This window comes from Coturnix japonica, chromosome 1 (assembly GCF_054131305.1).
Source record: "Coturnix japonica strain WE chromosome 1, WE-NBRP24, whole genome shotgun sequence".
Lineage (NCBI taxonomy): Eukaryota > Metazoa > Chordata > Aves > Galliformes > Phasianidae > Coturnix > Coturnix japonica.
In genome coordinates this window covers 141,712,758-141,728,203 of record NC_140663.1, presented here as the reverse complement: position 1 = coordinate 141,728,203, position 15,446 = coordinate 141,712,758, and the positions used below count along the sequence as shown (strand labels likewise).

The window sequence follows — 15,446 nt, the reverse complement described above, 5'->3', positions numbered from 1 at the left end:
GAGCATTTTGTTAAATACTGACTGCTGAACTGTTAAGGACTTTCAAAAACTGTTTTTACCATTTTACTATTTTTGTTCTAGATGGATGATGCTCAGAAATACAATGGAGAAGTGGATAAAGCTAAAGGAACTCAAAATTTAAGCAGCAGCATGTTTTCACTACCAGACTCTACATACTCTCTCTCCACCAGTGTACTCAGAAGGAGAGGTGAGGAGGAAGAAGAGGAAAAAGAAAGTGTTAAGTCAGCACCTACTCCTAGTTTGTCATTACCTGTAAAATCACAAGACCAAGATGCTGGAGATAGTATTCTTAAACCAGAATATTGTTCTCCTCCTGATTCTTTTTCACTTGCATCTTCTGCAGAAAATGCGAGTCTGTCAGAACACGACGATTCAAAATCCTTGGTAAGTGTGGAAATCATTTAATCAGTCACTTGTGTAACTGAATGCTGCAGCAGAGTTTAAATAAATAAATGATATCTCATGCAAATATTCCTTAGTGGGAAGAAAATATTCCATTTGATTTCTCTCATGGGAAAGAGAATTTAGGAAGAACACGTAATTGGTTCTTCTCTTGAGCTCTTTTCCTACTTTTTACCTGTCCTATACTTTTATTTAGAAATAAAATTAGTAGTAAAAATAGTTATTCTAAACATTTGGTTTGATAACTGTAAGATTTCTGGCACTTTCCCAATTAGATAATTGTGCTCACAATGAGGTATGTCAATTAGGTGAATGGTCTAAGCTGCTATAGCATTCATTTGCACTTTTAAGCAAACTGGTGGTGGAAAAATAAAGATCAGCTTTTCAAAGGCTTGCCTGAAACATGAATATCACAATGTTATTATTTTTTTTTTTTTTATTTTCAGTTGTGACTTGAGCCTTTTTTTGTTTTTGCAGTCGTATACTTAAAATTATTCTAATTGGTATTCACACTGAATTTAAACAGAAATCACCACCTTTTGTACACGCTTATCCAGGAGCTGGTTCTTTCAGTGCTTTGGTGTATATATATCAATGCTACTTCTAGTGATCTCATATTTCACACTGGAAAATAAACAGGAATAGCTTTAATTGTCACCACCTTTCTGCAATCTGTATTGATGTAATTTACACCCAATGACAAATGAAAGATGAGTTCTTTATATTCCTGATGTTGCTGTACAAGTGAATTGTCAGTAGCTTTAGTGGAGATGATAAAACTTTGGATGCTGATCACTGAAATTACTTCCCACACCATCTTGTACATTCAGTCATTTTGAATCATCTTTTTCAATCACCTGTGGAAAAAGGAATGCTTTAATAGCACAATGAAGTTATACTTTTCTGAAACTGTGATTTACGAATGAGGAAAGAGTTTGTGATTGTTTTTTGTTTGGTTGGTTTTTAATTGCAGTAAAAACAGGTAGAGAAAATTCAATTCTAATCAGTGAAAGCGTAGCTTAGATGTAGATTCTTTTAATCACTTCAGATGAGAGCAAATTGTACTACATTATTTTTATATTCCTCTGCAATTGATCACAAAGATATTAAATGTCCTGTCTGTAAATGAGGAATGTGTTTAACAAAAAAAAAAAAAAAAAAAAAGCTGCTTGTGTTGTGCTTCAAACAAGCTGTAACTTAAGGAATGCAAGCTTGCAAGCTTTGTTTGGCGTGTTTGTAAATCATTGCAAGAGCTGAGAAACTGATGTAGTTCACTAGGCATCAGGGCAGTAACACCGGGTTTGTAGAGTGCTAAGTGTTTTGGAGATGACCTGTCCAAATTATGAAGCTCAGTATACAAAGTCGCGTTAGTCCTCTGACAAGGTAGGTTTGAAAAGGCTTTATTGGGGTGCTGGAAATAAAAAGAACAGTCATTGTTATTTCTAGGAACACACTCAAATTCAGAAGCTTTCTACATGCTCCAGCCCAATGTGCCCTATTTGTAGCATACCTGTGAATGTGTTGTGATACTTGCTTAAGAAGTTGATATGAATAGATAAAACACAATGTCTATTTCTGTGTGAAAGCTTTTGCAAGCTAGGATCTGTTTGTGATAGGACAAGAGGGAATGGTTTTAAACTAAGACAGGGGAGGTTTAGGTTAGATATTAGGAGGAAGTTTTTCTCTCAGAGGGTGGTTACACATTGCAACAGGTTGCCCAGGGAAGTTGTTGATGCCTCATCCCTAGAGGCAGTCAAGGCAAGGCTGGATGTGCCTCTGGGCTGCCTGGTTTGGTGACTGGGGACCCTGCACATAGCAGGCATGTTGAAACATGATGGTTTTTGTGGTCTTTTTCAACCCAAGCCATTCTGTAATTCGATGACTTGATAGTTTCAACCCTGGGTTGTGATGAGGGGTGTTTGGCATGAATTTACCTGTAATGCATGGATAAACCTCAGGTTTACTGCCTTCAAATACTGCTGTCTTCTGCTTGAGCACTTCAGCAGCCTCCCCTGGCTGCTTCCTCTCCTGTGACTCCAGCTGGCCTCTTTGTCCTTTGACCGATGGAGAAGCCTTGGGTAATGGAGTAGGAACTTAGACTTATAAATATTTGCAGTTGGAGAAAATGAATCCCATCCTTTCAGGGGGTTAGTTCACTATGCGACTAAAATGTAGATGTTCATGTATAAGCATGTAGGGGGTCTCCTTAGTGTATGTGTTACTTGAATATATCTATTGTGTTTGACAGAAGTCTAAAATATTTTTTCCTTTTATAGCAGTATCTATTTCATTTTAATGAAGTGAATAGCATGCATTTGGGTACTTTTAATCGTTTTTTAATGAATTCACATTAAAATGTTAATGTATGCACCGCATGTTCATAATACATTGTGAGACTGCAAGCAAGTATTCCAAAATATATTCCAAGTTAAACATTTCTGTAGTTCAAAACGTAATTGTCAGGTTTCATTCTGGTTTTGAAAGCATCTTGAAATTCCACTAAATTGGGAACAACTGGATTTTAGCTAACTTTGGGATTACTAAGTCCTCCATGACAAAGTCTATGGGTAACAAGTAGCATTTGGAACAAAATTAAAAAGTAGATTGTTCATCCAAGTAAATTGAGCCTAGAGGAAACTGATGATGGTTTCTGTAGCATATGCAATAAGAAATAAGAAGAGTTTGTTTGTTTTTCCGCACTCCTATTTTACTGGTGGTCTGTCAGGGAGCACTGAATTTTGCAAATTTACAATGTGGTTCATAGAGACCCATTTAAATGTTTTTGCTCAAATTTTGAAATGTTTTGTAGCACCATTTTATGGAGCATTTGAAATGAGAAGTGCATGGCAAGTTTATAATAAGTGTACACATAATATAAAGGAAAACTGAAAAGACTTATTTAAATAAAAACAAACTAGTTGTTTAACAGAGTTCAATGCTGTTTCCTTTGTCAGTGATGCTAATAATAGATGATTAAAGTGCACATTGTGAGTCGCCTTGCTTATTTGGTGGATAAACTTTCCCTCATTTAGATTCCTGTGATACCAGATACTGTAGTGTCATGTTTTATTTTTCAGGAACAGTACAGTGAATTGAGAATCAGTATGAACCAGAGACCTGGCTACAGTCACAACTTTGGGTTCACAACAAATTGGACTTCCTCAGGGGCCTTAGTACAGACAGTTGAAGAAGGTAAATGTCTATTTAACTGTACAAACTTCATTCTTGTATTTAGTTTGTAAAGGCTTCTAAACTATGTACTTACTGTATGCTACAACTGTTTCAGAAACCTCAGGTAGACAATTGGAAAGTTAGTATTTTGTTTACTAATTTTTTTTGGTTAGCCCTCATCTCTTGAAATAGATTTAAGTCATAATAATAAAAGGCATTTTCCCAATCAAGAATGTTTTCATGATATAGAAAAGGTATAAATGGCTCCTCTCACCTTAATTTTAAGTTTTCCTCTGTGTGTATTTGTAAAACAATTGAATTGTAACTTGACTGGAAGTTAATATTTTTATTTTAATTTTACCTCTCTTAGTCACATTGGATTTTGGAGACAGCTAATATTTTAGGGTTGTTGCAACTTCTAAATTTATTTTCAGTGTAGGTGTTTGTGTGTGTGTGTGTGCGTGCACGTGTGAATGTACTAATATTGACAGAATGGAGTTGTTTGGGGTTTTTTTTGTCTGTGTGTGTGTGAAGTGAAGCATATGTAACAATTTATTATTATTTTTAAGGTTCCTGCTAAGGAAGAGTTTGGTTTTCTTAAGAATAAAACAAACAAAACTACCACAACAAAATTACATTGTTGGGTTTGGGGTTTTTTTTTTGTATTTTTTTTCTTTCTGAACAGTGATCTTGAACATTGTTAGTAATGCTTAGGCAATAATTAATTGTACCCTTCTTTACGATAAACGTTCATCTTGAGAAAAGAGAAATAACTGGCAGTTTCCCATTCAGTTAACCCTTGTTATGTTTTCCATGAAAGAAAATATATAATTTAACTGTATTTACTAAACACCCTTGATTTTCATTCAAAAGTCAACTTACTGACCTCTCCTCGTTAGAGCTGGGCACTTGTGAAGATTTTATCTGTTAATAATTGCTTTGTAGGAAGAATAATTCTCCATTTGCTTTTCCTGCTGCTAGGATTTTGTTTTAGTTTTGTTGCTGGGAGGAAAGGACTGTTTATATTCACAGCAAGCTGTAAATGAGAAACCTGGTGGTACTGAATGTTCCTGCTTGTCATTCACAAAGCTCTATTGCTTGGATCTGTAGGCAAGGGGAAGATGAGGGCCTTGACACTGTTACCTGGCTTATGCTGTATTACCTTTCTTACAAGTAAGGTTGAAAACTATATAGATTAAAATAAGGAAATTTTAGTGGACTGCATTTTTTAAAATCTCAATAACTGACTAACATTGTATCCTTAAGCAGTACAACAGTGTGAGTCTTTGCCTAAAGGAAAGATGAAAGAGATGGACAGATCATTGAGGAGTAAGATGTACTTCATCTGAGGGCTCCTGACCATTGTGTTTCCTGTTTCTAAGGATAAGTTCTAGACGTAGGCTGTAAGTGGTCTCCCAAGGTGTCCCTTCCAACCAGAATTATTCTCATTCAAAAAAGTATGAAGATTGAATTTAGATCATGGTCCAGGGCCTTACCCAATTGGGTTTGAAACTCTTGAAGGATGAAAACTGCTTAGGTTCTCTGTACCGTCACTCATCTGGTTGTTCAGTCCCATACACTGTAATGTCCCAACTTTGTTACCAGGATACCATGTCTCATGTTACAAACTGTATTAAAGTCAAGGTGGATAACATTTACCATTATGTTGTCACTCACAGATCTGGTTATTTTGCTGTTAAAGACACCCAGATTCAGCAAGTGTGATTTAGACCTGCAAGTGCTTGCCAGCTGCTCTTGGTCACCTTTTTTATAAGCAGAGAAATAACTTCAGGGAAAACTTCCTCTTTTTATTTTAATGTACTTGTTATCCTAACTAGCCAAATTATTTTCTTTTGGTGATAAACTACACTTATCTTATTGCTTATAATGACTCTGCATTCAACATAAGCTTTTCCTTCAAGTAATTGTTAAGAAAACTACTTGGCATGTGAAATTAACTTCCTATATGTTTTCTCAGAAAGCTTATTAAGAGTTAAATTTGTAACATGTTCCAGTTAGACACATTTACTTACATATAAAAAATTGGTTGTCTTTTACAGAGATTTTCAGCCTTTATCCTAAAGATTACACAAACAGGAAACCCTAGAAAGTCATTAAATCTTGATGTTCTGCTAGCTTGCCCTCTGCCATGTAATCTTTATTATTCCAGGTCTTTCACTTTTACACACCCTATTTCCTATTGTTTTTTGAGATTGCATTAAACACTGGCACGTAAGATGAAGTAAATTTGCTCTGCTTCCTATGTATTCTTGCATATATGAGAATATGAGTTGGCATTTATCTGTAGTAGTAACAACAGCCAGGAATAAGTTACAGACAAATAAGTATGTGTGGAAAATGGTGTGTATTTAGTATTTGTGGATATTATTATTATTATTATTACCATGAGTAAGGCTAGTAAGAAAAATCTGCTTTCAGGGAAATTGATTTAAAGCTGCTGTACAGTTCTGGTATTACTATTATTACTATTGTAATCTAAACTAAATTATTTACCCTTATAAGAAAAGAAATTATCAATAAATTTTATAGTTTTAGAGGAGTTGGACAGAGGGAGGAAGTTGTTATCATACAGCTTTAGGCACCTGAATAGCCAGCTAGTATCTGTAGGCTTCTCTGGATGGCAAATCAGAGCAGGAGCCCGGTATGGGTGCTTTGGTTTTGCACTCCTGAAGAAGCCCTTTCATTCACAGATCATAAAGGCAGTGTGGGAATCTAAGTTTGGATATACTTTTTCTGGTGGCATGGGAGGAAATGTGAAATCTTTAACTTGCATATTTTATGAAAGCCTCAATTTATAGCCTAGAGATACTTTTCTCAGCTTTGAGGGTCTCATCACAGCTGACCTATTTGAGTTAAATGGTCACCTTTTTTTGGCTCCAAGCACTTATTCTGCCACAAAACAATTCTGAGCCTGAAGCATTCCATATACTTTGAGCATGAAATTTCATCTACATGTTCAAACTGTATGGTACTACCTGTCTTAAGTTGCGACACGAGTTGCATTTCCAAATGTTTAGTAAGCATCACTGAAAGTGGCAGTATCTACAGAAGTGTCTTTAAAATCTCCTTCACTTGGACCTTTAAAGCTATTAATCTGTAAACATCTTGACTCTAAAGGGATGTGATTTATTTTTTGGTCCCCCGAACTACTCCCCGTGTTTTCTTTCTTCAAAAGAAAACTACTTTTTCTCCTAGAATGCTTAAAATAATTAGTGTGTTTTGAGCATTTTGCTGATAACGGCTAATGGAGTATCAGTCCACACTTGAAGAATATCAAATATAGAATACGGAGCTGTGTTATTCCAACACAGTAGTTAATGCCATTATTTTTTTTTGTGTGTGTACTACGAAGGATCACTGCTTAGTTTACTATTATGAAATGAAGGAAAGCTATGTTTCCTAATTTACTTGGGTGGTAGGAAAATTAAAGCTATCTGGATCCACAGTGGATGATCCCAGACTTCGAACAGCATTTTCCTAGTGAGTCAGAAGAAGGTTAGAATGAAGAATGTGGTGTTTAAATTTTTGTCATGTTTGCCCACCTTTCTTTCTGGTAACATAATATAGCATTGTTCTTAGTATATATTGAATAGTATGTGTGCATTTCTCTACTTAATCTGGAAAATGCTTTAGTTGTGTAATCCACATTTCTTCTGCTAGGGGAATTATTCTCAGTGGAAGAACCATTCACTGTTCAGTATAATTCATAAATTTGTACTTCAGGAAGGCTGTTTCTCAACTTGCCTGTTTTTTGAATTATTAAAAGAAAACAACAACAACAACAAAAAAAAAAAAAAAAAATGAGAAGGCTTATTAACTGCACTGTGTCCTTAAGCTAGATTACGTCAACACATAGTAATAGATGAAAAAGAGTATAAAGTGCACCCTGTCTTGCAAAATATCAGTAAAATTCAAAGTCCAAGTTGCAATAAAATTTGTAATTGGCTTGTACACACTGGCAAAAAAAATACAATCCAGAGAATTCTAATTGGACAGCACCCAGCAATATCTTGAGTGAGTCTCATTGTCAGTTAATTCAGAGCTAAAAAGCTATTTTAGCACAGCAGTATAGTAGCATATTCTTGTCAATCAAGCCCAGAAAATGTAAGTAAAAAAATAAGAAAGCTAACAGAGTGGAGTCTGTTTTTTGGGGGGCAAATAAGAGGATTATCCAAACATAAGCTGAATTTCAGCAAATTTCTGCTATGGACACTGTAGTGCTGCCTGCTCCCTCTCTCTGTATTAATCCCGGGTTATAAAGGTTGAGACAGGAGTGGGCTAATGAGATAGCCAGAACATGAATGCTTGCAGACCCAGAAAGTTCTTCATATGTATGTATCAGATTTCAACACTACATTAATATCAGCTGATTTTACTGACCTTATACTCACAGTGAGATCAGTTTTTCCTTAGACTTTCCGAATACCTGCTGATAAGCATTTCTTTTACTGAGTTACTTTTTTTTCTTCCCATCATAACTGTGTTTAAAAAATAACTGTGATTGGAAATGATTTTTTTTTTCTTCTGTTTTCATTAGATAGCCCTGCAGCACTTTGTCAGCTGCAGGTAGATGATGAGATCATTGCTATCAACGGCACAAAGGTTTCACAAATGGACAGTAGTCAGTGGGAAGAAGCCATCACCAGAGCACTAGAAACTGGAAACCTGGTCATGGATGTTAGACGATATGGAAAGAATGGTGAGTTGTTTCATAGGGCAGGTACAGTATGCTCTGTAAGGCAAATAAGCTTTGTCTCTGCTGTACCTGACAGCTGAGTCTCCTTATTACCCTTACAGTGGTAATAGCTATCTGAGCTAAGTAGTTTGCTGGTGTGTCTGTTGCATTTTAACACAACTTCGCTTTTTTTTTTAACTGCTTGTGCATTGGAAATGTTTTGGCAAGCAAATCTACTAAACAATGAATTTACTGACCTCTGTCTGGTGCTCTGACCTGTTTCTAAGAGGAGGTGCAGTTAATGGATAAATAAAATGTGCCACCAACACACAAGAGAATATGCTATTTTATTTTTTTTTTCCTGCCATACTACAAAAATGATGAGGGGATTAGTCTCTAAAAGATAATTTTTAAAGCCTTTGTCCCTCAGTCTTCAGTTCCTCTTTTCTTCAGTGAAGGAGGATCTTTCCTGTTTTCTTCAGGGAGGAATTTTGCTGATATATGACACTGTAGTTGATACAGCTCTTCTGGGCTGTTGTTTTGATAGTTGACCCAAACACTGTGATGCTGTAATCTCTCCAAAGTGGTAGTACCCATTCAGTCTTCCATCCTGGCTGAAACTTATTCAGCTCTTCAAGCATGCTGTAGATTTGATCAAGAGTTGGAAATGTGACCAGCTGAAAGTATAATGTCAAAACATTACTTCAGTGGGAAGTCAAGTAGAATAATTTACCAACAAGTAAGGGGGGAAAAAAAACAACAGTGAGGCACAGAAAAGATGAGTACTGCCTAATAGCATAAATTAAGAGTGAAATTTTTGCAGAAAATAAAATTTAGGGGATGGGGAGAGGACTGGGGGGAGGTGGTGTAATGGACACTAAATGAAGATGGTGGTTTTTGGTTTTTTTGTTCCTTACATTCATCAGTTTTTCTAGTTTAGACTACCTTTTTATTTTTTTGCCCTGTGTGTTTCCTGAGTAGCTTGGACATGAAAATGACACTTCACTGGATAGTGTATGATTGAAACTGTACCTTGTGTGAGTAAAGTTGGAAGAACTTTCTTGGTCCTTACTAATGCTGATGAAATAGTTTTCAATGAATACTAATTACTCTCTAATGTTGAGCTGCTGTAGTCTGTTGAGTCTGCTATAGTTAGCAGAATATTTGGTGAACTCTTACATGGCTTCTGACTAATAAATGTATTTTTGGGGAAGGCGGTCTTCTGATAAATGCCCATTGTCCTGTCTCCACAAATTCCACCTGATTTGTGTCTCTCCCTCTTTTTTTATGTGTTTCCTGTGTTATTTTATTGTGTTTTCGCTAACTCTTGTTCTGTTCTTTGACATTACTGTCTGTGTTAATTTCTTGATCTCCACATACCAAAAGACTGGGGCAAAGACCAGCCTTCCCTGCCACATGTAAGGCATAAAATCCTCAATCTCACCAGTATGGGTACCAACATTATAGGTACATCCGATAATAAATGGATTGATGCAACTTCTGGAGAACGCGTTTCAAGTGTCTCATCCGTATCAACAAAAAGAGAATTCTCCAGCAGTCTCCAAAGTTCTGTGAGTGTGTTTTTTAACAGTTTGGGGATTTGGTGGGAAGAAGTAAGTGAAAACTGATTGTCTTGAGGAAAAGGAGAACAGAAAAGAAGAAAAGAACTTAGTAATCTTATTCTTAATGTGCATTGCTATTCTAAGGAACATGCAGGTTTTCGCAAATACAATATTAAGATGCTCTGAGAATTCTACTTTGTTCATGAATTTATGAAAAGCATTACAATATTTGAAGAGTATATACTTCAAATAAAAGATATAGACTATTTATTCTTTAGAAAATCATATTACCTCAGTTGTTGGTGTAAATGAATATTGCAGTTCAGAGGAACAGTGAGTATCTGCTTTCACATTACTGGGAAATAACTCCCAGCTTGCCTATGGATCAGCTGAAATGGAAGATTTTGGCTTCTGGCACTTTTTTGCAGTGTCATCTACCAGTTCACAGCTGGCCATCGATTCCTGCAAAAGCTTGGAATCATTTTATCATATAATCTACTCAGGAATTTTCAGTTTTGTATTCTTCTGTTGAAGTTTTTATATTCTGAAGTGTTTCAAGATACACAGCTTCTATCGAGGCACTGTTTAATTGAATCAACTTCCACAAATATAATAAACTAGAGCTCTGGTTTTTGTTTTTTCAGAGTACAGAAACAAAATTGATAAACGGCATGCAAGGAGATCTTGGATCTAATGAACAAAGAGGTAAACTATCATTGCTTTTCATCTTCTAATTGTATGGGTCTGGAGCAAGCACAGATAGTAAACCTGTAATCATCACAAGCTTTGGTGACTTAAGTGAGACCTTAATGAACTGAACGTATCACAGAAATCTAATTGCACCCAGACTGAGTGTAACTTGCTGAGCAGTTGAAGATCTGACAAAAAGGAAGTGACAGATCCTCTGTCTCAGAATTAGTTGTAAACTTGCTGTAGGGGGGTAGGGAGGAACAAGCAAGAGAAGATTCAGAATTTGTTATAATAGATACTGCATCATGTGAAGCCTATTTCAGTGTAAGTATCAATTTATTTCACTGCTCTGGAATAGAGTGAAATGAGTATTGTGTTTTTTTTTTCTGTTTCATTTATGAGGATTTTGGGTGGGTGAGGGTGTTGGCAGTGGTAATTTTTATTGTTGTTTTGTTGTTGTTATTTAATTTTATTCCTTACGAATGATATTGATAGTCCTGGTATGAATAATAATTAGTTATGATGCTACAAACAATTATACTGCCTGATGACAGTGAGAGAAACCAGGTGGGTAAACTTCCTAATGGAAAAGAAATTAGTATTTCATTTTATCTTGCATGTGCATGGTAATTTACAGGAGTCCCCCCCAAAAGGTCGCTTGCCCTCTGGAGATGCCTTTCAGATGACAGTGAAATGTATTATTGCTGTAGTTGGACAATGTTAGATATTAAAATGAAATACTAATCAGCGTATGATGTAACCAACTAAACACTGTATTTATTGCCATGAAAGATTAGATTTTCTTTATTTCAGGGGCTTGTTTTTCTTTTTTAAATGACGTGGCTGTAGACTGGAGGTGTAATAACAGTTTGTTATCCAGTGGTGATGGTCATTTGAAAGAAAAACAAAACCTCATTGATTTGTTTGTATTCTCTATATTTTTCAAATAGCATCTGAACCTATTTCTTTGAAAAACTTAAAAAGGCGGTCACAATTTTTTGAACAAGGTAAATCAAAGAGCTGACACTTCATGTACTTTCCTGAAATTGTTCCTGCTGCACATTCTTCCTAACCATTCTGGTGCCGGGTACTCTGCCTCTTCAGCATTGTTTGCTGCAGTTATCTTGAAGCAACATAATTCATTTCCCTTCTTTCCCCAGGGTCATCAGGTTATTCTTACAATTCATGGGTCTACCTTTGTGGTAATGGGTCTTTGTGTGTTCTCTTATATTTATAGCTTTTTTTAATCTCTTATATGTTGTTCATATTTCTTTGATACGCTGGGTTAAGAGCAAGAGGGATAGCACTCTGTTCAGGTTTGTTACTACCTACAAAACAGAATAGTATTGAACATTTCAGCAGAGGCTTTGTGCAGAATTCAAACAGCTGATAACCAAATACTTAACTCTGAATTTGAGTTTATTTGGAATCATAGCTGTGCACATCCTTCAAAATTGGTGGAAAACAGCAGTAAGCGACTTGCCACTCACTATGTGGTGAAGTCACTAGATCTTGAAAAGACCAGTATGAATTTTGAAATGAATCTTCTGGCTTTTGAAGATAAAATAAATTAAAAAAAAAGGAGGCACTCAATTATAGTTTTGTAGGTTGCATTTTGGTGTTCTGCATGTCACAACTCACATACTTCCATTAATGTATGCCTAATGCTGTCTTCAGACTATGTATGCCTTGCTGTTTTATTGTAGCCTGAAAGTGAAATTCTGGCCCACTGGAAGTTCAGTATGAATTTTGTCAAAGATTTAAGTGGAGCCAGGACTTTGCCTCAGTGATAATGGCTTTCATTTTTTGAGAAGTGATATGTGAAGTGCTGCAGCATATACCTGTGTTTGTGATTGTGTGATTCCGTTTGTTCTACTGTATCTTAGATACGGTGATATTCTGTTGTTGGTCATTTGTGGCTTTTTTTTAGGCTGGCTATGAAAATTGTGTTTGAATGTTCTAGCAATACTTGCAGTATTTCGCTTCTGACTGAGGGGGATGAAAAGTGTCTAGAGTATGTACTCAGTGCAGTTTTGCTTATTTTTGTATTTCTCTGACATTATACTGATATGAAAGAATTATCTTTTTAAGCCCATACTGGCTAGCATAGTCTGACAGGGGTAAGATGAGAGGAGATGTCCTTTGTATCCTAAATTAAGAATTTTGCAGCTTGTTGCATTTATGCTTTTTTTTTTTTTCTAAGTGAAATTTGAATAGCTAAGTAACAAGGATAATAACAACAAATAAAAATAATTATGTAAAATGATACTTGGAGAAGAATTTGCTCTTAAATTAGTGCTTCTCCGCATTTTTCTCAACTTTTAATATATAAGTACGTTTTAAAAATTTATTCTTTTTTTTTTTTTTTTTTTTTTTCTTGGTAATCATTTTGACACAAGCCAAGACCAAGCATCATATCCTCAAGTACTGTAAGGTTTGAGGTGAACGGTGAAAAGTTCAGTAAATTCGCATTGCTTTAGAGAGTAGAAAAGAAGGACAGTTGGGAAGGGAAAATACAGTTTTGTGGCATAGAAGATGCTTGTAAGTCATGCCAAAGGTATTAGGCAAATAACTGCTATACCCAGGCATGCTGAACAGTAGGATTTTACAATAATACTAGAAAAGCTGTAGCAAGGAACTTCTGTATTACCACAGTAGGAGAGGTACTGCTAATCCAAACAATTGCAAGTGGCACCTTGTAAGCATGTAAAGCCTTTGAATGCTCACCTACATTAGCTGAAAGCACCTGATGTATTCTGAGCTCTAATAAGTCTGATGTAGGGTCAAATGCAAGCATGTCTTACTATAGAAGCAAAAACTTCTAAAGTTCTGACTTCCTACACTAGGATAAATATTAAAGTAGTTAGTATTGTTCTAATAATTCCTGTTTTTTTTGTTTTTTTTTCTGTTTTGCTTTTTACTCCCAAATCCCACAGGAGGCCCAGAGCCTGCAATGCCTGATGTAAGTAACGTTTACAAACTAGTAATTAGCTGCATAATCCTTGTATTTCAAGAAGCCCACTGTTTTCTATTGTATTTTCCACACTTAAAAATTCCAGTCAAATCAGAGAGTACCAAGACTTTTAACGTATAAGGGAATGGTTACCTACTGTCTCTTTGAGGAGGCTGAATTAGGTTCTTGCCACTCTGAAGCTGTATTTCTTGTAGTGGCTTTTATTTCTCATTTTAAACTGTAATGCAGAGTCGATGACATGTAGTAAGGTGGCATTTATTTCCATGCTATATTAGCTCCCAGTACCATCCATTAGTGCTCCAAGTCGTCGGGTTTGGGATCAAGAAGAAGAACGAAAACGACAGGAGAAATGGCAAAAGGAGCAGGATCGTTTACTGCAGGTAATGTTAATCTTTGTGACTTTGTGTGTGGTAACTATTACAAAAGAAAACTTCTCTTGACTTCTATGACTCTTACTGATGGCAGAAGAGGACCTCGAGCTATACTTTCTGGGCTGCAGAGTCACATACGTAACTTTTCAGAAAGAAAAAAGAGGGAAATGCATTAGGAAGTTTCACAAAATCAAACCTAGACTGTATATTCACTACAGCCAGAAGTGCTCAGTCATCAGAAGACTGATTTGCTCTCACTGGTAAAATAATTTACAATGAGCAAAGACCTAAGTCATCACTGAATGTATGTTGGTTGTTTTTTTTTTCTTGCAAGAAAATTCTCTAGGATGAGTTTTGCCATCCATTCGAGACGTTGGCTGCCTTCATCTCTGAATATAAAGCAGTGCTATGATTAAATGCCTGCTAGCATCCTATTGTTAAGCAGTCACTCAGTTGGAATCATCTTGGTTCCCAGGACCTCAGGAAGCTGAACCAATTGACTAGTGCAAATCCACCGTGATAATCAGATACCAGAGATGGAGGAAAGTGTTGCAAAAGGAAAGGGCAATGATTGCTATCTCAAGATGATACACAAAAAACATTCCAGGATTAAGTAGGCTTATGCTTCACTGAGCTGAGGTCTTTATTGAAAGATGCATCTCTGGAAATTAATTTAAGTATGTAAGGTCTGTTGGCTAGCAGAAGCATCAGTGAATCTCATTTACTCTGTGCAAGCCATCTTAAATAGCATTTAGGCATTCAGCAGTAAATCATGATGACAAAACACAGTTTAACTATTCTCTTGCTTTTTGGATGTTTCAGCTGTTGTCATGCCTTTCCGCTTTCCAACTCCGCAAGGCAGGGGTCATGATTTTTTAAACATGTTATAATATCTGTTATGGCTTGGGTGCACAATTTGACACCTGGAGAGATGCCTCTGAGGAGTATAAACCTTGGCTTCTCTTTTACTGAGAACAGTTTAATTCCTCTGCCTTCTCCTCGTTTCCTTTTTTTTCCGCAATTGAAAAGCTAAATTTAGCCAGAGTAATAATGCTATTTCTCTGTTCCATGTCTTTATTTAAAGACTAGAGAAGGGAAGTCTTTCTTTGCTAATTTCCAGCATCTTAGAAGGAATGTCTGCAATCACTGCATATTTTACTTTTCCCAAGATTGAAGTGGTGGTTGACAAAAGCAACACAATGTTTATTGTGAACCTTGAGTAATGCCTTAAGACATTGCATTGATTTCATATTAAAACCAGTCATAGGCAAAATGGGAGGTCCCAGAGTAGGCTTTTGTTCAGATGAGTTTTCTTGAAGGGCAAATGTTCTTGCTGAAACCAAATTACTGCCTCATATTTCCCTTAGTCATTGCTTTATATTTATCATATTACTCTGTCTAGTTCCAAGTTAAATATAATTACTCTGTAATCAAGAAATACTTTAGATAACTTAGTTCCCAACTGAACGAAAATCAGCTGTAACGACGGAATACAGCAGATGTGAGGTCAGTTGTTATGAGACTTGTCATGTAAGAAGCCTAGATTCTCTGAAGTTGAT

General features: G+C 36.1%; 1 protein-coding gene across 34 annotated transcripts in view; it reads left to right on the top strand.

Annotated features, from left to right (window-relative positions):
• LMO7 (LIM domain 7) overlaps nucleotides 1–15,446 on the top strand; it is a 129,139-nt gene that overhangs the window by 99,917 nt on the left and 13,776 nt on the right. For 9 of the 34 annotated variants that reach the window (XM_085536033.1, XM_085536051.1, XM_085536050.1 and 6 more), the window contains 8 exons: nucleotides 82–405; nucleotides 3,501–3,615; nucleotides 8,153–8,314; nucleotides 9,677–9,861; nucleotides 10,497–10,557; nucleotides 11,493–11,549; nucleotides 13,479–13,504; nucleotides 13,792–13,896. In XM_085536033.1, coding sequence (XP_085392159.1) covers nucleotides 82–405; nucleotides 3,501–3,615; nucleotides 8,153–8,314; nucleotides 9,677–9,861; nucleotides 10,497–10,557; nucleotides 11,493–11,549; nucleotides 13,479–13,504; nucleotides 13,792–13,896 — 1,035 coding nt within the window. Of the gene's footprint in view, nucleotides 1–81; nucleotides 406–3,500; nucleotides 3,616–8,152; nucleotides 8,315–9,676; nucleotides 9,862–10,496; nucleotides 10,558–11,492; nucleotides 11,550–11,702; nucleotides 11,745–13,478; nucleotides 13,505–13,791; nucleotides 13,897–15,446 lie in introns of all 34 variants that reach the window. The other 25 variants (XM_085536056.1, XM_085536054.1, XM_085536046.1 and 22 more) reach the window with 9 other exon arrangements.